This window comes from Chinchilla lanigera, unplaced genomic scaffold (assembly GCF_000276665.1).
Source record: "Chinchilla lanigera isolate Chin_1 unplaced genomic scaffold, ChiLan1.0 scaffold00033, whole genome shotgun sequence".
NCBI lineage: Eukaryota > Metazoa > Chordata > Mammalia > Rodentia > Chinchillidae > Chinchilla > Chinchilla lanigera.
In genome coordinates this window covers 7,696,355-7,721,359 of record NW_004955434.1, presented here as the reverse complement: position 1 = coordinate 7,721,359, position 25,005 = coordinate 7,696,355, and the positions used below count along the sequence as shown (strand labels likewise).

The 25,005-nt window shown below is 34.0% G+C and overlaps 1 protein-coding gene across 7 annotated transcripts in view; it reads left to right on the top strand.

Moving 5' to 3' along the window:
• Positions 1–25,005, top strand: part of Rfx3 (regulatory factor X, 3 (influences HLA class II expression)) — a 274,694-nt gene that overhangs the window by 188,697 nt on the left and 60,992 nt on the right. For 6 of the 7 annotated variants that reach the window (XM_005388617.2, XM_013516355.1, XM_013516357.1 and 3 more), the window contains 3 exons: positions 8,985–9,059; positions 17,794–17,975; positions 22,210–22,329. In XM_005388617.2, coding sequence (XP_005388674.1) covers positions 8,985–9,059; positions 17,794–17,975; positions 22,210–22,329 — 377 coding nt within the window. The remainder of the gene's footprint in view (positions 1–8,984; positions 9,060–17,793; positions 17,976–22,209; positions 22,330–25,005) is intronic. The other variant, XM_013516360.1, reaches the window with a different exon arrangement.

Below are 25,005 nucleotides of genomic sequence, written 5' to 3'. Positions count from 1 at the left end.
CTGAGAAAGTGCTCACTGATGTGATAAGCAGAATAACCTGTATTAATAAGGAAATGTAATTGTCAGACATTGGGTAACTAAGTTTATGATTAAAATTTAATCAAAACTTTTGTTTGCTTAGAAGATACATTTAAATTATTTTTAAGTAGCTTAAAGTCATATATAAAGCCTTTCCTATGGGAAAGCAGATCTTATTAATAGTAAATTATTTAACCCATTTCAGTTTCATAAGCTGCACCTCAGAAGGTAGTTTCATTCAGACAATTAGAGATATTTCCACTTGATTTATATTCATGTTGTATTTCCACATACTGAAAGCATTGAGTTTGGAGTGATAAATCCTGGATTATAATTTCATAGTTATCATTTTTGTAATCTCAGGAAAGCTTGTTAATTTCAGAGGGCCTCAGTTTTCTAAGCTGTAAAAAGGAGACAGTATTCCTTGCCTACCGTATTTCACAAGGGTTTTTGTGAAGATCAAATGAAAATTAACACGAAAAGGCTGTGGAAGTCGTGAAGCATTGTAGGACTGTTTTAAACTACCACCTTAAGAGTTCTAAAATGGAAATAATTTCTATCATGAGGTTGACTTTAATTATAGCGGTAGTTGAATATGTCAGCCTTGACCTTTATTCTTCAAAAAAGATTAAAAAGCCATTTAAGAGTCAAGAGAATACTGCTTGACCTATAAAGACAGTAAATAAGATGATACAGTTGTTCTTTTTCCTTCTGTCTTGTTAGCATGTAGTGGAAAGATAGGTTGATAATTATATGAAGAGTCATAATTGTCCATATAGATGATATCCTATTAGCATAGGTGTAGTAGATATGTATAGGAGCCACATGTCCAGAGGAATCTCTTTTTGTCCCATGTAAATCATTCAGAATACTACCACTTCTTCATGTTTCCTTGTGACTCAAATGGAAGTTTTTTTTTTTAGCAGTATCTCCTGCTTCTAAGTAAACACTGTGCTCCCTCCTTTCTAATTACTTGTACTAGAAGTATTTGAGTAGCGTAGGTTTCCCTGAAGATTTTCTAGGGGAAAGAACAAAAGCTTTAGTACTGCACTCTCCAAAGTACAGTCACACAAAATGTCTTTGCATCACTTTGTCCTCCACAGTCTGTACTTTCTGCCAGTGAGCACTCACTTCATCTTGTCAAATCTAAGATCAAGCCAGTCTCCTCTAACTCCCTCTACCACTCAGCAGAGCACTTAGAGCTGGTAGCAACTGTACCAAACAATTGACCATCTTATTAGAAGGATTCTTCTTTGGTAGGTGGTGATGGAAATTATAAGTTAAAGCTGGGGAATGACGGTAGGGAAACTTTTCTTTTACATTTTTCCCTTTAAAAATTGTACTCTTGGAAAAGAAAATACAGTATTGACCTCCCCTTCGAGCATGGAAAAAGAAAATGCAAACAGAATATTCATTGAACACCCAGACATTATTTCGGCCCTTCTCTCCACTCTGATCCTCTTAGAGCATAGGTGCACCTTTTAAGGTCCCTTTTGGGTTACTGAATTTTGGTTGATGTAGTATAGGCCTCAAGGTGGCCACGGGTGCCTGGAGACTATGTATCTGCCCTTGATTCCACAATTGCAGCATTAATATGAGTGCTAAGAAGAGTGTTCATTCTGAGTTTTGAGCCACATCTGTCATTCTTCATCTCATCAGATAATAACCTCCCTGCCTGCTTCAGTCCTCCTGGGAGAGATTCCTATAACTTTGAAGGGGCAATACTCAGCTTAGTTTCTTGTTCCAGATGTAAAGTATAGCATCTCCCTTGCCGTTTTTGAATTTTTAGTCCTAATTCCTGAGAAATCTTGGAAGATTCCCTACTACCATAGTCTACTACCAAATATATTTGAATATATGATATACTTAGAAATTGTATACTCTGCCTTACATGAACTATGCATTTTTTTCCCTAATCTACTCCCGGATAGCTAAAGTCTTCTTGTTGCAATATGGGCATATTTTTATCACAGTTGAAAATGCCATTTTCTATACTAGAAACAGTGTATACCATCTCTAACTATCCCTCATGCCTTAGAGTGGAGATCATTTTGGTGAGATGAGGGAAACCCATTTATATGGTTCCCTGTGATCATGTCTTGAAATCCAGTGTTTGGTTGAATGAGCTGTGTTAATTTTAATTCTCACATCCCTACTTGGTGCCTCAATTCCAAACATCAGTCTCTCCTAAAATTAATATTCCCTCCTGTCTTCCTTCAGAAAAATTAAATCACTTACAGAAAAACACTTTATGGTGGTGGTGGTAGTAGTAGTGTGTGTGTGTGTGTGTGGGGGGGGGTGGGGTCCTTCCAAACTCAAGTGGAGTCTTAGTTTCTCATAATCATCTTCATTGTAAACCATGCTCTCAGCTACTTGCTCCAGCCAAGTTGGATTTTCCTAATTTTGCTGTAGAACACCTTGTTTTATGACACGCTATGAAGAGATCTTTAGGTCTTGCTATTAATGTGTGGCCAGAAATCTGGCATGAGTGTGGGTAATTCTCCATATTACCTGAACTTCGGTTTTCCAAACTTTGCCAGGCATTCTTTTGTTGTAGAATATGAGGCTTTGAGACCACACATAATTCCTAAGTTCAGGCAACTTGTCATCAGTTCTTATCACTTTCCTGCCTGCAGGCCTGCCATTACTCTCACATTTCAGGAGCCTAAGTATACTACCGAATCTTTCTTTTTTCTGAAAATATTTATGGCTTTTACTACGACTGGATGAAGTGTTCCTAGATTAGGCTGATAACCAGTATTAGAATTGATGTCCATTGTCTTGGGAATCCTGTTTCAGACAGTAAATCTGGAGGGTTGTAAATTATCTTAAGTCTATTGCCAAGGGTCTTCTTTTTTCTTCCTCAAAATATTCTAGTTTTTCAAGGTAGTTATATGCCCTCAGTGGCTAGAGTTGATATCTGTTTCTTCTATGGCATTTCACATGGCTAGTTTCTAAGTCTCACCCTTGCCAGTGATCTCACTTAATACTGTGTTAGCCTTTTTCCCTAGACCAGATATTTCATCACAAATGGAGACTCCACCATTTGGTCTTAGATAAGATACCATAGCCTCTTACCTAATTATGAGGTGATGGTCCAAGACCATCATGAACCAGTCCTAACCTAAAAGCACCATACATCCCACATGTGGGGAGAATATAAATGTAATTGGTGACTTAGTCTCAAGGTGATTGTTAACAGATAAAGCTGGGCACTATATCTTAGTTTGGAGAATTTCTAAAAATTAATAAATAATAAATAAAATACTTCTATAATCTAATGCTTCACCAATTTAAGGAAGAAAATGGAAAGTTTTTTTCTGTTTGCCATGCCTACTTTTTATTTGGGGAAAAAAAGATTTTTATAGTCATAAAAAAAATTGCCTCTTTGCCATTAAATAGAAAACACCAAAGGGACATTACTGAAAAAGTTATCAGAGAATTTAAGAGAGAGGAGCAACTCTCAGTGAGGCCTTAAAGCACTGCGATGTTCAAGTTGCCCGAGAACCTCTTGTTAACCTGGTTACAGTACTTTTGCACTGGAGTTGAAATTTCTTTTTTTTTCTTGTTTTAATATGCCGTTGAAATTTCAATAATGAAATGATTAGTATTTTTAGAATAAAGACCATCCAGTAGAAATTTGAAGGAACAGGAAAACATTTTAGAATCTATTTATATCAATATATTTGAATAGTGTTTTTAAAATGTTCTAATCATACAGTGATAAAGTAGACTGTTGTGTTCATTTCAAGTAAAAATAAGGCCCTGCCATGCTTTATCAGACCCTCTATCTTTAGAATATATTAAAAATATGTTTATATTCATCCTTTTATTCTCATTGCTGCCTTATTTGGGCTCTCACCTTAATCTTAGATATTACCATAGCTTCTGAATTTTTTTTGTCTAGATTCTCTCCCATCCTATACAAGATTGATACCTAAAGTCCTATAAAATCATAATAATTTTCTTTCTCAAGATTTTTAAATCATGGCCTGCATATTATTTAATCAAAGGTCCTAGCCAAGAAATTGCAGTCTATCTCAATTTACCTTGCCCTAAAGCAGCCTCAGTGTTCAGTGAGTCTTTTTCTTCCTCAAACACACATTGTGCCATCCTGCCTTGTTTACTCTACCTGCGATGTACTAGTCTAACCCGACCAGAATTCAGACATTCTTTTTCAATTCTTTACTAAACAGCTACCTTACCCATACTGTATGGAACTGTGCCAGCAAGACATAATTCTTCTTTCTCTGCCCTAGTAAATAATTGTTTTAATTCATTTGGGTTGTTTTTAATCACTGGCAATGAGTGTATGTGTGTATATGTGTGTCTGGTGTGTGTGTGTGTGTGTGTGTGTGTGTGTGTGTGTGTGTGTATTCCGTTGTATATGAATTGACTTGTGTCACTTCTACCAGTTATATTCAGGCCATAATATATCTTAAGTTTCTGATTGACAGGCTGTGTTTACTACCATTTTTCTTGCTCTCCCTCCATCCTCCTTCCCCTCCCCTCTCTCTATTTAGCAATCCCCACACAGAGCTAACTAACATTGCACCTTGCACACAAGGAGCTTTTATGTTTGTTGAAATGGAATGAAATCACTTAAAGCTGTGCTAGTTTAATAAAGTTCCTTCTATCAGTAGCAAGTACCACGACTGTTCAGTACTGACAGAAGGTTATTTATTTAATTTTACAATTTTTCCTGATTTAAAAAAATAAAACCCTGCAGATTCTTGGAACTGACTCACTTTTAAGTTTTAGCTACTTGGAAATCTAGCCAGTCATTTTCACTGAATGAAGCAACAGTGATGTATTATATTCATTAAGATTAAGAATATTTTTCAGATGTATGAGATACACATTATGTTGAATATTTAGACCAGTAATCTTGGGAATCAATGTGCCTATTTTATGATGACTAGAAGTATTATAGTTTCTACTTAGGGAAATTCATAAATGATTGCTCAGCACTGAATTTTATTTATTTGTTTGTTTGTTTGAGACAGGGTCTCACTATGTAGCCCAGTAGTCCAGGCTGGCCTCCAACTCACAACCATCCTCTTGCCTCAGCCACCTGAGTGCTGGGAATACAGAATCATCATTGCACCCAGTGCCCTAAATTTTATTTTTTAAATGATCTACAGTAAACTGGAACCATATAATCTGACAAGTCCACTTTTGGATTCTTTATTTTAGGTGTCAGATGCTGAGGCATGCCTTCTTTTTCTTGACATTGGTCATCTCCCAGAAGCTGAACAAATGCTTGCTCAATTATCTAATGAACAGCAGTGGAGAAGATAACAAGTTGATTTCATACTTGATGCGTCCAGTAGAAATTTATCCTAATTTTACCAAAATTTTATTTAACCAATTTGTGGTCTATTCCTCTGTCTCTCCATGCCATCCCCAAACACATAGATCTTTCTCTATGAAACTAAGAGCAGATTATGGCTTCATTGGTAGGAAATGACACTATAATTCATTTAAAATAATAGAGCTGATTAATCCTTCATAACTTTGTAATATCAAAATTTACCTCATTGTTATTCTTCTTCCCTATTTCTACATTATTCCTCTAATCTCTCCTCCTCACTTTCTCTCCATTGTTATAATGTGCTCCTATGGGTGATAATCTTTTCCCATGCTCTTGCCCTTTCCCTTAAAGCTTCTGTTCATTCTATAAACATTTATTGAGCACATTTTCGCCCTTTACTGTACCTAGGAGAAAACCCATTTCTTGGCTTTATCTGAAAATCAACATTTTTTAATATTCATGTTTCCTCAAAACCTTGTTAACACTGCTTTTCCTTGACTCCCACATATCAGTATCTGATTCTAACATATTTTTCAGTATTATTCATACCACTACTGTGTGCTTGTTCGTATATGCATCACAGCTTGGTTCCTTGCCATTTCTCAATTATGGACGCAAAACTACTTTCTTGCCTCCTGAATTTATTGAGTTTGTTCTTCTTCCCTAAAATCTACCCCCATTTTCCCACTACTACAGCACTTATATTTCAGACTATGTGTTCTGACTTCAGAAAATGTACAAGCACTGGGGAAAAGGATGTAAATTTTGTAGGGCTTCTCAAATACACTTTTTCTCAGTGGAGAGCTCAGAGTTTTGATCACATTCTCAGAAGGAGGCCAAGATTTATCCAAGACTTAAAGAATATTGTTCTCATTTTCTTTTACTTTTCTAAACTACACATTTGTTTTTGTTACATATAGCTTTGTTCATGTAATCATGCATGCATCTATGTATGTGACTACGTACTCTCTCTTGCTAGATTATAATATCTAATACATTATGAATTTCTAAATCACTGTTTCCTGCAAACTACCTTATATATGATAGGCACTGTCACCATGTAATAATTAAAACTCATCCTTTGTAAAATATAGTCAGTGCTATGATCTTTATGATATTAGAATTCCCTTCAATTTTAAAGAAGTGAATATGATAAATATATAACTTTTTAATATATTTCTCAAACATTTATCAGCTATATAGTAAATATTCTGGTTATTCTTATTCCTTTGTACTGATTAATGAGCTTCAATGAATTTCTGGTTATTTGGAAGATAAGAGTTTCTAAGTAGCCTACAACATGCTTGCTCTGAAGTTACCTTTCTGATTAAAAAGAAATCAGTGTTTATTTACTTATTGGTTGTCCTGTCTTTCCATGTTTCCTTCTTTCTGCTCCTCAGCTCCACAAATTTAGTACAGGCCTAAGTGGATTAGGGCAGAAAATTCGTATAGACAAAGTGAGTAGCCATTCATTTTCTGTATTACAAAGTGTGGTATAAACAAGAACTCAAATTCTGAAGATCCAAAGTGGTCGAGAAAGTAAATATCGATCATAGGGAATGCAGTTTCATCTGTGTATCTCTTTGTTTCTTTATATTTCCTGTGAGCTCTTCAAAACAGCCAGAAGGGACAGGGGACTGACTCAGGGAAGGGTCTATGCTCAATCTCCAGGGCATGCACACATACATGCACATATATGATATGTACATAAGAGAGAAAAAACCTGACTAGAAATGAGAAGACTGTTTTCTACAATGCGGCCTACTAGAGAACTGCTGAAGTCTAGGAACCTCTGTGGTAAGAACTTCAGTAATATAAGCAAAGCTCTAAGAAAAACAAATGCTTAGCTCCTCAAAGAAAAGGAACTGCTGAAGCAGGTGCACTGGTATACCCCTGTAAGCTCAGCTCTCTGAGAAGCTGAGACAGGAAGATCACAAGTTTCAGTCCAGCCTGGGCAACTAGGAGACCTAGAAAGACCCTTTCTTTAAGGGTTGTGGGTGGGGGAAGCACTGTACTAGTCTAGCCCACTTAAAATTGCTGCTTCACAAACCCAGGACATGGACATATATCCCCTAAGTCCCAGTTCATGACCATGGCACAGCACAAAGGATGAAAGATTACTCAGAGTCAGTGTTCGATCCAAACTCCAAGAAGTCCAGAGGAGGTACCCTTAACCAAGACCCTTCAGCCTGAGAAAGTATCATAAAGGCAGCTGTGAACTTTTTATTGATAGAACCAGGAACCAATGATAAAAGGAAAAAGAAGTACATCTGGGCAGGAACTGTTGTAGGTGACAGGGGAAGGACAAGGGACAGTCAGGGTGGTCTGTTAAATGAGTACTTTTCTATAATTCCTTAACCTAACATTTGTTAGCATTTCCTTTTATTAATTTTAGGGAAGAACTAGAAGCTTGGGAAAGTAATACATAATAAAATTAATGCTATCAGTTCCCAAGTTGTTTAGAAGACTAAATTTAATATTGCTAGAATGGATGCTAAATATCTGTATATACAGTGTTCTACCATAAAGAAACTAGAAATTTGATAGAAAATGAAGGCTTTGCTGTGGATATTAATTACTCTTTAACATTTTTTCCTTTGGAGGGAGCAGTATGTTAAAATAGCAAGGCATTATCAATTTTCATGGCGAAGTATGGCATGAGAAAGTTAACTGTGTTTTAAATCATATACTGAATTGTTAATGTGATTAAATATTAATAAAATTTATTTTCTCTCTAGAATTGCAAAATGTGATTTTTAAAAGAAAATTAGTTAATAATTTAAACATAATCCAATAACAAAATGCAGATTATTTGTTACCTACTTTTTTAAAAACAGAATCTGTAGTAGTAGTAGGAGCTGAAAGATAATCTTTAACTATGAGGTTACCAAGAGCATCTCACATTTTCATTGCCACCTTCTTAAGCTATTATGACTGTTCATGGTATGCTGAAACTACGTAGAAGAAAACTATATCTTTTGTTGCCCCTTTTCTTTGTTGCTCTAAATTATTTTCTCTTCTACATTCCATTTCTGCTATCACTCCTAATATCTCTGCCTCACCACCATCATCCTAATATGTAGCAGCCGTAGTTATAGTTACATCTGAATATTTGCTCATATCCACTTTCAAATTTTACTACAAGATTAAAAAAGGGATGTATAGAGTTAATAACTTTTAAATATTAATAAAGGATTTTTGTACATTTGCATTAAAATACTAATGCGTATTGGACTCAGAATCTGTTGTATGATTTTTCTTTCATGATGGAATAGAGAAAAATATTAAATACTGTTTAGGTGGAAGACTATTTAGAGAGTAGTTACTAACCCACATCTTGCACTATGAAAATCAAGAACGTTTTCTCATGACTAGAAAAATCTTCCGGGGTTCCTGCTCCTCAGGTCTCCGTGCTGATTATAGTTATAGAATGTTCAAAAAGGTTTACTTTTGTGACTGGACTTACTATTAATGTGCATATTTTTATTTGTTTCTTGGCGGTGGGGGAGGGGAAAACACATTCACTGATAACTATTCTTTAGCCACCATTGAAAAAGAAGTTGAACTTTAAAGAATATATCAAAAATTTTTGGTCAGCCTTTTATTACTATCTTGTCTTGAGCCCTTTTTTTTTAATGACATCTATTATCAGATTGAAATGGCGATTGAGACGCTGCAAAAGTCTGACGGTCTGTCCACTCACAGAAGCTCACTTCTCAACAGCCATGTAAGTTGCCTCTTCTTCATGTAAACTAATCTCTTGCTTGTTCTGCATGTGTTGCTTGCCTCTAAATGCTTGTTTTATTTATTTATTTTGCTTCTTAACCTTCCTGTCTTAGCCCCTTATGATCTCTGAATTAGTTAATGGATGTTAGGTACAAGGAAATATCTCAAAAATGAAGCCTAGGTTTTTATAGTGTTTGAATACAGATAAAGCATTTCACAAATAATGAGAAGCTGCCATTTATATGTAAAAAAAAAAGATTACTGGTGATTTTAAATATTTAAATAAAGTTTCCAGTCTGATATTTATTTAGTATAAAGGAAAAATTCTTATAATCTGTGTGCTTACATGTTTGAGACGTAACAATAGGCATGTCTCCTTATATGAGTAATGAGAGATTCTTTTAATGGATAAAAGATTATTAATGCCAAATCCAGGAACAAACTATTTGAAAATGATTTAAACCATTTAACCATTTATTTATTTTTCAAAATTTTTTATTTGAAAAATTAAAAAATACCTAACAAAACAACAATGAAGACAAAATCAAAACAACACAAAAACACGAAAAGTGATACATGACCTCAAAACAAAATGATAGGAATTAACAGTGATTGCTACATTATATATTATCTTTAACAAAGTTGCTCAGTCCACCAGACATAAAAATATAAGATTGATCAAGCAAAAATAGTAACAAGTAATAAAAGTAACAAGTAAACAAAACAAAACAAAACATTGGAAGTGACACAGAGCTTCACCATACAAGACAGTAAACCATTAAGATTATATAACATGAACAGGACACAGCAGCATAAATGAACTCAGGTCTCAAAAATTAAAGAGAAATGAAAAATGGACGAAAGGTAAAGATGAGGTTGTAGGTGCTCTGTAAGTTGCTAACTGTTTAGATAAAACAGAATTACTGTGACTATTTCTTGATGCTTTCACTGTTACCAGGTGCAGCATCACTGTGACTGTGATGAGTGTAAGAAGGATTATGACAGTTTTGTGAAATTATAAACATTTAAATAAGTTCAAATTTGGGGAGCCAAGGAAAGTGCTGATTAAAAATTACCCTAAGATGACTATTGAATATATGAAAGAAAGTAAATTATCTATGACCTTAAATTTGTTCTAGGTGAAGCTTTGCTAACTTAATACCAATGACATTTTAGTAAGGATTAGAGTTTTTCTTCCCAACTGACAGTGTGTTCTTAAATTGAAGGATTGAATTTTTAGGATTTCTTAATTTTTGTCCGTTTCTATCACTGCAAAGTGTAAAATTGCAAGGACTGGGGATATAGCCCAGTGGCCCAGTGCCTGCCTAGCAAGCACAAGGTTGGGAATTCAATTCCTGGTACCCCCCCCCCCAAAAAAAAGTTCAAAATTGCATTTTCCAAAAGAAAGGTTATTTTTCAATAAACTTAAACTTTTAGTTCACAGAAAATGTTTCTGCTATACTTTTTAAATATTTAGACTTTTTTTTGCCATACTGAGGGTGAAAACCGGTACCTCATGTATACTGGGCTAGTGCTCTCCCACGGAGTGGCATACCGAGCGTTTGGATTTCTGAACACTTAAGTATTAAATTCCAAAATAACACTACCTTCTTATGTTCCAACACATTTGTTTGTAAATGGGATATTTTGTTTTGTTTCTTTTTCAAGGTGAAGTTTCCTGGTAAACAAAAACAGGTCAGGCAACTGGAAAATGCCTATAATTTTAATGAAAACCATAGATATAAATTTTATAATACCATAATATATTTTTGCCTTTCCTTTTGAAACAGTTTCAGACTATGATTTTTCCCCCTTTCTGAATATTTGTATGCAAGTATGTCACTCTTGCGTATTTCTTAAGTGTATCCCTGCTGTGTTGGCATACCTGGCTTGTATTAAAAGGCTAATTTACTATTACTGTTAGGCTATGTCTGTGTGGAGAGGGGGTGCTAAGCAGCTGCTGTTTGTGTTTGAAAATGTTAAGAGAAAATGTTACTCACTTTTAGTCAGAAATGTGCAAAGACAGCAGTAAAACTACCTCTCCCCCCAAAAGACCCCTAAAGTTTCCAAGTACTTTGAAATTTGTAAGTTATACTTGATATTTAATTTACTTTCCACCTTTATTTAGAATATATAGTACAGCACATATATGACGTGTTACATATTTAATTTTATCCTCAACTTCAGTTACATATCTTCACGAATATTTTCATGAACAGTAACATAGGTAAGAGAACATATGTTTTGCATTTTTTTATTGGTTTTTTTTTTTGAAACTTCAGATATGCTGTTTTTTAAAAATTACTTTTCTTGTGGAATTCATGGATTAATATTTAACGTTAATCACTGTATGAGTTAAGCTGTATAAGAACAGGCAATTTCTTACCTTTCTTTGGCTTTGTGTTTTTATATTACGTATTATGGTAAGTCTTCCATACTGGAACAACTGTCAGAGGCATTTCAGTATGTAGGAAGAGTGGGCACAAATGTTTCTAATGCAGTGATAACCCTTGTGTAGCTATCCTGATTCGCTTTTATTACACTTAGCGAAGTTTATGACAAACTACATTTAAAGTCAAGTTTTTAGAAATACAAATGATTCTAAACATTGGTCGTAAACAATGCAGATAGGTCCAGGGTTTCTGTGGGCTGATGAGTTAAGTTAGTTCCTCTGAACACAGAAAAAGATCCTACTGTCTTTTTGTCCTTGGAAAGTTAATGATGCTCTTAATTTTTATTAGACTTATCCAAACAACTGGAATATACTACTGCATGACTTCCAAATGATAATATCTTTCTAACAGTATTTTAGATTTTGTGAACTTAATTTGTGGTTTTCCAGTGTGTAGAAATTTTTTAGCAGAAAGGTGTTTTAAAAATGGTAGTATGTTAAATATTAATAAATAAACGTATCTTTATCTACCATATAGGATATAATATAGAGTTATTTGAGATTTGTTGGGTTATTTGAGGTGGACAGAAGTTCAAGTATATAATAATTAGTTCTCCAGTTTATAAATTTTAACAAAGGATTACTTTCATTAGGCAAAAAATTAGAAGACATCATCAATAATACATATTCCATATTCATAGAAACTAATGAAAGTTTCTAAAAAGGGCAGTTAATTTTGACATTTGAGATTTTAAAAATCTAGTTTTATTTTATTTTGGGATATAGGTAGAAAGGATTTCCTATTTTCTCTTTATGAATTTGATTATTCTCAATGATTGAGAAAATTCTGATTAAGAGCAAATTTAATAAATAATCCTTTTTCAGAATCTAAATTGATTGTTTTGCTTTTTAACATTTTCACATGAGGAGATGGAGTCAGTATTATATTTTATATTCCATTTCCTTATATTCTTGAGATGATTTTTGTACTTTTTTTTTTTTCCTTCTGGTGACAGGAATCAAACTCACAACCTTGTGCTTGCCAGGCAGGCGCTGTGCTGCTGAGCTAAATCCCCAGCCCCAATTTTTGTACTTTTTTTTTTTGGTTTTTCTCTGGTACCTGGAACTGAACTCATGACCTTGCGCTTGCCAGGCAGGCACTTTTGCCGCTGAGCTAAATCCCCAGCCCCTGTACTTTTAATCTATTTTCATCATTGTCATCCAGACTGAAATACACAGAATTTACATATTTCATGCACTATGGATTGCCCCACATGTCACTAGGTACAGTTATACTGCATTCAGTACTTTATTGTATTAAGAATCTTAACTCAATGGGAATTATTTCAATACTAGGATCTCATAGACAATAAATATTTATTGATAAGTCAAAATTTCAAGAGAGTAAGAATTTTTATGTTTTGTCTACCAATAGATCCCAGTGTTTAAAATAGTGCCAGTACCTAATAGATGCTAACTAAAATTTGCTAAGCAATGAATCTAATAAATAATAGAAGCAAATAGACTTTATCTCACTTTTGTTATTCTAAGATGCTTTTGCCAGTCACGTGTGGTTTATTTGGAGACTCATATATGCACTGAATTTTTTCTTTGTTTTCAAGTATCCCACAATAGGTGTATGTGCACGTTGCTGGTAGAGTGCTGTCACTCCTGGCACACTAACTGAAGAACATAGGAAGTGTAGGCTTTTCTTTCCTCTAGTCTAATCTTTTAAAAAGTTGTAGATATGAGTCATGTCATTCATCTCCTTGTATTTGAGAATGGTACTTTTAATTTGGCTTTACAGAACTATCTTACTATAATAACTTTTTATTTAAAAGTTTCTCTGCCTAAATAAAATTTCTCATTTTCATCATAGCACACTTAAAGTTTCTTTTATACTCCTTCTGTATTGTAAGTAATTTAAATTGTCATTTAATACTTATAGTGTGTTTAATTTGGGAGCACTTCAATTGTAAATTTAAAATAAGTGTTGTTAAATTAATTGTTCCCATTTCACATAATGTTCTTATGGTTTTATATTTTTTTTAAAAATTTCACTAAAAGTGTGCAAAACTCTACCATTTGTTTTATATGTTTTTCATAATCTAAGAAGTTGTTACTTCATGATTTTTGCTGGTTTTAGCTACTAAAATACAGTGAGCTCAAAGGAAAACCTTGTTTTCTTTTTTTTGTTTGTTTGTTTTTCTTCTGGTACCAGGAATCGAACTCATGACCTTGTGCTTGCCAGGCAGGCACTGTGCTGCTGAGCTAAATCCTCACCACAAACCTTATTTTCTTTACATTCTCCCTTCACTTTTCTGTAATATCAATATGTTATTATAGAAAAAAACCTGTAAAAATGCATTTCATTAGTGAACTGAACTTGAAATGAATCCTAATGGACAGCAATCCATTTGGGGGAAAATGCCAAATATTAAATTTAAATGTTCATTGGGCAATGCAATATTTATTTCTTTTTCTTTGTCAATCATTATTTCCTTTTGGGATAAATAGGGGGAGCTGTTCATCTGCTTTACTCTGTCCTGATTAGTGTGAATTAAATGCAAAGTTTGAAAGATACAACAGTCTGTGTCTGTCCTTAGATGAGTGTATTTTAGTTCATAGGTAGAACCAACGGGATTTAAAGATTAAAAGTTTCTACAATATTTTATGGGCCTTTAAAACCATAAATGTAAGCATTTTATATGACATTTCATAAAAGAGTAAAAGGAATTGTAGCAGTTTCATTTTAATTTGCTGATTGTAAAGGGTGTTGAATTCTAATATCCAAATACAATTTGTTAAAGACAAAACCACAGAAAACAATGCACCTTGTAACAAGCCATAAGTTTTTTGGGGGTAGTATGTGCAGCATACACTTGTAGGTTACCTTTAAACTAACATAGAAACCTAACTTCCAAATAAAAATAATGCTTGCTAATATTGTGTATGATATTCAGTATCCAGTATATAATTTCATCAGTGTGTCAAATCCTGAAAGTTAAATACTGACATATAGAATGCAGATAATCTGCAGCTGTATCTTAAAGTTCTATCTGGTGGATTTTAAACCAGTTTCTGCTTATACAGAGCTTCTAGGAGATAAGCCTCTGCTTAGTGTAGTGCTTGGCAGGCTTCTAGTTGGAACCCAGAAGGTTACAGAAGCACCTTTATTTTTTAGGGCCTTATCTCCACTTGACCTCCTTCTGCTCCTTCAGAGTGCTCTCCAGGCGAGAAGTATAGTTCCTCCTCCTGTAAACAGAGGAGAGAAAAATAAACTGTGCTTTTGCCTCTGTCAAAATTATAGTCAGTAGAACATCTGTCCAAGGGAAGCTTTTTAAACCAACTAGTGATTTTACACACACACGCACACACACACACAGCATTAAATCTGTTTTATTATTTATACAGTTTAGGCTGCAGAGTTCATATAAAATTGGCTATATTTGATTTCTGGAAAAATGATCTTTATAGTAAGATTTCCTATATAGATAGCATCTGTTGTTATTAGTAAAGGAAGGAATATTGATTTTTTCACTCCTTTTTAATCATTCTGTTATGCCTTTGACAATGTTATTTTATGAGGATACATAGATACACATACAAGTATGTATTTGATATTTTTAACTTACATTTATTGTGTACTGAATGCTTGTGAGTATATGAACCTCATTAGTTCAGTTGCAAAATATTACTGTTTTTTAAAAAGTATTTATATGCTTTGTGTACTTGCCTTCCCAGAGCTTTCTTCTTAGTACTTTTTATAACTCTTGATATTAAGGGTCTGTTTTTCTTTCTGTAGTGTATCAGGAATACCCATAGAAGGTAGTCACCCCTTTCTCCATCTGGTGTATGTACATAAAACCAGAGCCATTGCTGTCATGCAAAATGGCTCAGTCAGCCAGAAGTGATGGTGCTCATCTGGAATCCCAGTACTTGGAAGACAGGCAGGAGGACTGTTGCAAGTTCGAGACCAGCCTGGGCTACAAAGTGAGCTCAAGGCCAGTCAGAACTGCATAGTGAGACCCTGTCTCAAAAAGACAAAAAAACGAACACAAACAAACAAACAAAAAGGCTCACTAGAGCTGCTGTAATACCACTCAAATGCTTTCACATACCAATAATTTTTCTGAGGCACATGGATGAATTGCATGAATCAGGTTTGTATTGCTGCTTGTCAAGCCATCTCCCACAGTTGTGCGCATGATCAACACACTCTGAAATGAAAGCAAAAGCACTGCAGAGTCATTCTGGCCCAATGGGGTAGGCAGAATACTGCTTTGAGGCTCAGTAACATAGTAATTTCTTAATCGGCTTACCTCCTATCTTTTATACTAAATGAACATGTATAATGTTCTATGTTTGTATTCTGTGTATTATTTAGAATGTTCAAAAATCATGTTTGTGTGCCTCTGGAAAAGTTTCTTACTGACAATAAAGTTTGTGTGAAAATTCATATGAAAATAATTCTTTTGAATTATTATATGTTTCTGTTATTATAAAAATGAAAGTTTACCTTATATATTGTTTTAGAAGTTTTAAATATTTGTATATGTTATAGACCTAATGTATATATATAAAAAAATATATATATATTCATATGCATTCCACAAAGAACTTGAAGTCTTCCTGAGCAGAACATTAATTTTATTTTTTAAAGTATTCTGTTCTATCTGTGGGTTTGGTAGCTATAATTTCTAAGCCAATAATCAGTACGGGTTTAATGTTATAGGTTTAATTACTTAACTATCACAGTATAATATTTGAAATTAAAAACAGTTCTGGAAGCCTCAATTGACATACTTATAAGCTATATTGAAAATATTCAATGAATTTTTATTAAAAGCTGAAATTTGAGGTTCTAAGTTTGATTATGCATCTTAAAATATATGTTTAATGGAAAAATGCTTTTTGTTTAGTTCAGTGTTCATACCATCATTTTTAGCATTTGACTCTGAATTCTCAGAGGATAGGTGAGCACACATTTAACTTTGCATTACTAGTACCTAGCACATTGCTTGCTGATACTATTTGGTACTCAATAAGTGAATTCTTTTTATTTCTATAATATACATTTCACTAAAGTTACATGTTAAGTATTAATGCTTTACTGTACCTATTACATATATCATGGAAATTTTGTTAAGGCAAATAATATGAAATATTTGGCGCTCTTGTGGAATTAACTCTTCTTGATCTAGCTTCCAGAGAAATTAGGAAACTTGAATTGGAAAATAGGCTGAGGCATTGAGATAATTTGTGACCTTAAAACAGTCATTTTAGTCTGTTTCACTTTTGCTTTTATAAATAAGTAAGTGAACAAATGAATCTCATGTTGAGAGTCAATAATAGATATATAGACTGAATTTTTCAAAAATTTCTTGTGCATGTTGTACATTAGAGATTATTTTTTAAAAAAACATAGGCTGGACAATATAAAACTCTATGAGAAAATTTTGCTTTACTAACTACCACTGGAGTGAAATTCAAATGGCTATAAAAAGGATTCCTTTTTATTTGATATAAATTTTTTGCCAGTCTCTAGTGAGTTTCTTCCTTCTGGGGAAGGATTGACTGAATTTGTCCTTTTTATTTGCAGAATTTGTCCCAGTAGACAGTAGTTAGTGTATTATCTATCTGATAATTATTGGTAATAATTAATAAACATTATCAGATAATTATTATTATCTGATAATTACCAATAAGTTGGAAGAATCTTAATATAAAAACTTATACAAGGCAGCCTGCTATTCACATCTTATGCTGAACCAACCTGAAAGACATGCCATCCTACCAGCTTTGGTATAATGTTTTGTTCATAACAATTACGAGTTATATTTACCACCAATTAGCAATATTATTTGAATTCCCTGAGGAGATATTTGCCTCCAAAATTGCAGTCAATGCAGGGAAAATAAGTGTGTCTCTACATGCGCTTGAGTAGTTGGGGGGAAATGGGTTTTAAGATATTAAGTGTTGCTCAGCTATTTATAGTGTTTGTGAGAGTTTCAAAGCCAGATTATACTGGCCTCTGAAACACAACAATTTACTTTATCATAAGAGTTAATAAACCTAGATGTGTTGGTGTGTGCCTGTAATCCCTGCCCTTGGGGTACTGAGGCAGGAGGCTTGCTGTGATTTGGAGGCTAGCCTGGGCTACAAAGTGAGTTGAAGGCCAGCCTGAACTGCATAGTGAGACTCTGTCTCAAAAAGACAAAAAAAACCCAAAAAGTTAATGAAGAAATTTTAAGTATTTCTTGTATTGTGTTTGCAATGACTTGAAATGAAATTATGACAAATTCCTGACTTGTCTGTGTTTACTTTGTCTTATTTGTACTAGCTTCAGTGGCTATTGGACAATTATGAGACAGCAGAAGGAGTGAGCCTTCCCAGAAGCACTCTATACAACCACTACCTTCGACACTGTCAGGAACACAAACTGGACCCAGTCAATGCTGCCTCTTTTGGGAAATTAATAAGGTCAATTTTTATGGGACTACGAACCAGGAGATTGGGCACTAGGTTAGTACTGAAAAATAAGATCATCAACCAATCTCTCCTTTTCAAACTAGAGCAGTTTGGTATATTGTTTAAACAGAATACTTAACTACAGGTAATATGTAAGGAAAAAATAAGAATGAGCTCAGTTTATAAATTTCATAGGAAAAAGAGAGTCATTATTCAGTGAATAGTACCAAGCCAAAATGATATGCTGTCCTGAAACATTAACTGAACAAGTTTAGCGAAGAACCGATTCTCAGATTACATGGAAATTAACAGACCAACCTGCTAATGCAAGATTTGCATGTGGGTTTCTGTTTTGTTTGTTTGTTTTTGTGATACTAGGGCTTGAACTCAGGCCCTTACACATGTTAAGCAACTGCTCTACCACAAGCTGCAACCCTGGCCCTGCATGTGGTACTTTAAAAGTTAGTATCTATCACTGTATACTTTTATGAAAATAACCAAAAGATGATAAATACAGTGACATAGTAAGTGGGAAACTATCTCCTGATACTTATAAAATCATACTTAATTTTCTTTATAATTTATTTGAATAGAGGAAATAATTAAAACTGAAGTTTTCATTTCATTTTGTATAGCTGAGATCAACTAAAAGTTATTTGATGAACTTGTAAAATATGAGTACTTCATGGCATCAGTGATGATATCATCCCATCTCCTATTTTACCTCTTAGTCTGGTTTTATTTATTTGTTTTTTTCTTCTTGGTTATGAAACCATCCATCTGTGGAAGGAAGTTTACAGTGGTGCCTCAGTTCATGAACTTAATTCTTTCTATGATTCAGGTTGCAAACCGTATTGGTAGCAAATCATATTCAATGGTTAGGTTCAATGTTGACCTTATGGGGAAATTTGATTTGGTTCTATTCTATATTTCTGTTTCATAAAAATAGTAATATCAGGAAGGAGCTTCCAGTTTCTCTTCTCTTTGGAAATAAACTGTGTCTTTGTTAAGAAAAAATATGATAAAAAGAAATTATGAGACTGTGGAACCTCAGTTTTATCTCCATAATTTCTACAAATTGAAAACAAATTTTTGAAGTAGTTGTGCAGAACAATGTGGGTACTTTTAACTTTAAATCCTACAGAAATAAAGTAAAAATATCAAAGATGCTCTACTGTATAATATTAGGTGATATACCTTTAATTAGTTATAAATCAGAACTTTAGAATATTTTAGTAAGGCATCTTTAATCTTAGTAAAATAAAAAGTACCTTAGTCATATAACCTCATCAGATGTTGTCACTGAAAATAGCACTGCTCTCAAGTAGAAGACTGAACTTTTTCTGATTCATCTCAAGGTTCATGAACAATACCCCTATGACAAAAGACAAATTAACAAGAGAAAAATATACCAATTTATTTAATGTAAATCTTACGTGACATGGAGCCATTTGGTCTTGTGCATGACGTGGACCCTTCAGAAATAAAGACCCAAAGAAACAGGGAAATGGTGTTTTATTCCAAGTCTGATTAAGAAGAGGGTACTTCTGGAGAAACATGATGGGCCAAAAGGCATATGATCAAAATTTTTATCATATATGGGGTGTGGGGTAGATGACTCAGTGAGGCCCGTTTGTTTTAATTTGTCTCTAGAATGAAAGTCCTGTCCCTCTTCAGGTGAAAAGGGGTGAGAGTAATGTTTTTCTGCTTTCTACAGCTTCCCTCTGTTACTTTCTCGATGCCAAAGCACCATATTTTGGGATAATGTCTCCTGCTCCCTGTCAATATGACAGTTTTATAAGATTTTTTAAGACCTATAGGTTCTCAGATTGTGAATTATTCCTTGCATAGTAACTGTACAACTTTCAGATTGGTGGAAGTTCTATTCTTTGGTAAATGTATTTTCTTCTATCAGTACTTCAAAAAGTAGTATATTTTAAACTGCAGAACATGATTGTCTGTTCAGACTAAAGAAAGTGGCTTTCATTCCCTTGAGAGCTTTTGTTTCTCTAGTGTTTTTTCCCCCAGAACTAGGAAAATCATTATTTGGGAACCTAACCTACTATCTCCTAGCTGGTGGCTCAGTAGCTGCACATACAGTGCCAATATTTTGAAACTCTGGCTTTATTCAACATTCTAATAGCTGTGTTGTTGTGCTGCTTTTGTGACTGAAAAGGATTTCAATGGATCCTATTTTGAGGCTCCATTCAAACCTTAAAACACATCTTTAAAATAGAAAGGGACAAAATTGGGGTTGTTTGGGTTTGTGAATGAGTAGAATCCATATTCTGTAAGTACATTTTACAATACAGCAGCTTCTGCTTTCTAATGGACCCTCCCCAACAATTATGTCTCCAGCTCCTCTTACAATTGTATGATAGTGTTTGCAATTGAGCTAGAAAGCAAAGCCTAGAAGAATAAAGAGAAAGTAAATAAGATGGAATGGAAATGGGGTTTAAACAAATGAAGTGTTAGGAAGATAAGACTCTAATGAAGAAAGACTGACAGCAATGGAGGTGAAATCGCAGAGGTTCTTTCTGCCGTGGAAACTGGCGTTTACTTTCTACTCAGTCCACAGCATGGAAGCATAGTCAGTACAAATCGTGAGGCAAGTGAAATCAGATACTTTAGAAAAGCACTATATCCTGAAACACTATCAGTAAAATTATATGGTGAAATTATTTAAACTACACTATACCTTTTCTAATATTTTTGGATCCAGGTAAACAAAAATAAATAAAATCAATATTGATAAACAAAGGAAATAAAAACATGTTTTGATAGTTCCCATTTCCAAATTAAGTTTGAGCAAAAATACCCATGGGTTTGCTTCTCTCCCCAAGCCATTCTCAGTGGTATGAAAAGAGGTACGTCTCGCAACCTCACCCAAATGCTAGTTTGTGAGAAACTGAAAAGAAGCTAGACACTCCATTCAGGTGGGCTCTCACCAGGGAAACAGTTTTTTCCGTGACTAAGAACTGGGTCCAGCCTCTGCCTCTACTCGTTTCAGTTTGTTTGGGAGAACACTAAAAACTATGTTTCTGGTGTTTTTTGCTTTATTCCTCAGTAGATTTTGGAAACCAGTCCTAATCTCTGCAGGGAGAGGGCCTTTCTGTATAGATATTAAACATTTATTTCTGCTTTATTTTGCTGAAAGCTCTATTTTTTTTAAACTATAGCAATATTATTTATGTAATTATAATGTCTCAAAGTATCTAGGGTTAATCTAAAATGTGCTTATTAAACTTTGAAGTAAAATTTTGATCTATTTTTATAAAAAATGTTTAATCCATACTCCCTTTGCATTTCTTGTCATAAATGAAAGAAAAAATTGGAAGGAGCACTAATGTCTTACTATATATAGACTTGTGAAAAACTATTTTCCCATTGCTAGAATTTGTATATTTAAAATGTAATTTTTGCAAGAATTTCCAAATTCCATTCAAAACAATACTTGTGATTTCTAATAGCAAACATAGTCTTTCTTCTGAACGTGAGGAAAAGGTGCTATTTTTATTCCAGGTGGAAATTTGCCATGTTCACAGAGATATTTCCCTGTATATGTTGTGACATATCTAATTCAGCCTAAAAAAAGATATAAATCCATAAAAGCAGAGACTAATATGTTTCACCTTCACTAAAATTTCTTCTTATTTAGGTTGCAGAATATTAAATACAGTGATACCTCAGTTCATGAATGTAATCCTTTGCATGATTCTCCAGAAGGATTCTCCAGAATCATGGAAAGAATTAATTGCATCAACTGAGGTACCAGAGTACTAGAGTTTACCATAATATCTTATAACAAAGGTATCTTATTTCATCATCCCTGAACAAAGAGAAAAATGTGGAACATATTCACAGTGCAGAGTTAAGGTTTTTTCTTTTTTGTTTGATATAGCCATTTTCTAATAAATTCATGTTCACTGTACAACCCTTTGTACTGTTATTGAATTTTCATTTTATCACTATTACCTCTTCTCAGTTAAATTTAAAATATAAATTTGAAAATAAAATTAACTGGAGTGGAACAAATGGACTGTTTGACTAATATTTAAGTGAAGGTATATAAGGAAATATGTATCTTAGGGCCTTGAGCTGATTGATTAAGAATCTTATTTTGCATTTTTCGATGTTGTACTATAAAAACAGGTATATGAAAAGATAAATTATAAATGCATAACATATTATGTTTTTACTTAATTTTTTCCAAAGTTAAATTTACACTTATGTGATTAGTATTGGTTTCATTGACGTTTTGTGTTTCCAATGTTTGTTGTTCTTGAAGAGGAAACTCCAAGTACCATTACTATGGGATTCGTGTCAAGCCAGATTCCCCTCTTAATCGTCTGCAGGAAGACATGCAGTATATGGCTATGAGACAACAACCCATGCAACAGAAGCAAAGGTATACTTTGGAGTTATCATTAATAAGTCAAAGCTATGTATTTCTAAATTGCTTAAGTCTCATTTTTTAAACAACTATAACAAATACCTAAGTGTACAGGAATGTTGCTACTGTTGACACATGTTTACCATCAATAATTTTTCAGTCTGACTTAGAGTTTCCATGATCCTGTCTTCCAGAAATCTTAATTCTGATTCTTTCGTCCATTTGGCCCTTTAAGTATATCATCTCAAACTGGTCAGACAGAAAAATGAAATATAAAACATAAAGAACAAACCCAGCAAATACCTACTGGAGAAAGTTGTTTTAGAATTCATGAGTGTCTGACTTGCTATTCTTTACATCCCTCAAGTCATTCTTTTTGACCAAGTTTAAATTGCTACAGAATGTCTAGGACTTCTTACATTTTTTTAAATCTAACTTTCATAAACATAGAATTTCGGAAGTTAGGAGATGTAAGAAGAAATCTCAAGCATTCATAAATGAATGCATGCCTGGATGGACGGATGCATGGACGGATGGATGATAGAATCACATATCTTACAATTGAAAAGTACCTTACTCTAATGTGGTATCAAAGCATTAGCAGCTCTGCTTTTCAGATGAATCCGAGAGATGAAATGATTTGCATTAGCCCATAATATTGCTGCTAGTCAAAGGCCTTCGAGTCCCATGTGACTACTGTCACAATTTAAAGTAAATAAAACAAAAAAGCTCTTCCCTCTTTACCAGCACAGTTCAGACATGCCATCTAGTTGTGATATATATTTTTTTTCCTTTTCAGTTCAACATGTGGAATTAGCAGAAAGGAAGCTCATGCTTACATTCTACTGCATGATTCTGGAGTGATTTAGCTGCTCTGGTCAGATCTCCAGATCCACTCTGTTTTTTTAGTCAGAAGTGTTAGCTCTAAGACTGCTAGAGAAAGAATATATCACACACTCGTCCTTTTTCTATTTATTCAGCACACACTGAATCTCAGCTGTGTGAGAGGCATGCGAGATAGGATCCCTTCCTGTACCTTTGATGAGTTAAAACATTAGAAGGAAAGGGATATGGGGAACTGAGAAAAAAGAAATGCAGTCTGAGATGTGCTAAAATACAGCTTTGACTGAGGAACTGTAGGATACAGAGTAATTTTCAAAAATCTGGGAGAGGTGGATTGGGAACTTCACTTGTGAACGTGCTGTTCGGGTAGGAACTAAGAAGAGTCAGATAAAGGGGAATATTTAGGCAGAGGGAAAATGTAAACAAAAGCACCCGGGGGAAAATCCATGAGGCCTTTGGTAAATGATCCATGATTTGGTGGGGTTGGTATTATAGAAGAAAAATTGAGGAGATGCTTTAGTATTTTATTGGTAGATGAAATTTAGAAAGCAGTTTGGAGCATGTATTAAGGGATTTAGTTTTATAGGAAGCTAATAAAATTGCTCTTTGTGCAGAACATAGCTTTGAAGCTATTTTAAGGCTTTGAAACAAAACAAAGAAACTGACTTTTTTCTAGAGAGATGACTTTTTTATTTGGGGCAAGACAGGTTTATTGAGAAGAGTGGAGATAAAGACACCTACATGGTTTTAACACAGTCATAATTTCCAGGTATGTGTGTTAGTCTAAAGATTCAGTCACGGATAAAAATATCTTAAAGGTTTTAGGTTTTTAATTTACAGATTATCACCTTTTTTATTTGCTGAATTTTGTTTTTGATATAAAGTCAGTGAAACATATTAAGAAGGACTATAAAAAAACAAAGTCCGTCATAGAGTAGTACCTTACATCATGTAGGTGAAGGAGCTATGACTTGTAATAAACGATGCCTACCTTGGGTTTTGAATATTTTTTTTCTATTTGTTAATAGCAACAAGGTAGCTTGTCCTTTCTGGTATAATCTCTGCCTTGTGCACAGCAGCAATATGTGGTGGAGATGAATGTAAAATCAAGAAAAAGAAGAACTTGATTCAAGTACAACAGGTACTAAACTTAATTAGGAACAAAAGCTGCATAAATTATAACTAAGATAGCTGAAGACTACTTCCTGTGATTTAACTGTAAGCTTTCATGGGAAAAGAAAAGTTTTCCAGGGACATTGTTTATAAACAACCTGAGTTAGGCAAGCAACTCATCTGTGAAATGAGTGACTGTGAACTGTACAGATTAAAAGGCAGTGGAAAGCCCTGTAACCTCCATATAATAGTTTGTTTTTTTTAACCTCCATATAATAGTAATTGCTTTTAGAAACAGGTACAATATGAATGTGTTTATAAAGAGATATAAAATTCTCAGTAATACTAATAAATTCTACCAACTTTAGTGTCTCCTAGAATTTGCTTTCTTATGAAATAAGAATGTTAGAGAATCAAAGCATTAAGATGTCTTTTAATTCTTTTTTTCTCCTGTGACACCAATTTTGTATATGGACAGTTGCTCTTAAGATGGAGTCTGGGAGCCAGGGATTTATTTCAGAGGCACAGTGACTGCCTGGCAAGTATGAGGTCCTGAGATTGATTCCTGGTATCCTCCCCAAAAATAGATGGAGTCTTGATTAATTATTGCAGTGTTTGTGTTGTCTACTGAACAAGCTTCTCCTTGGGACAAGCAGGAGGCTTCAGTTGTCTTTCTGAAAGTCTGTTCACTGACAATATCAGTAGGCCTTATTTGAAGCCAGTTATCCTATTCTG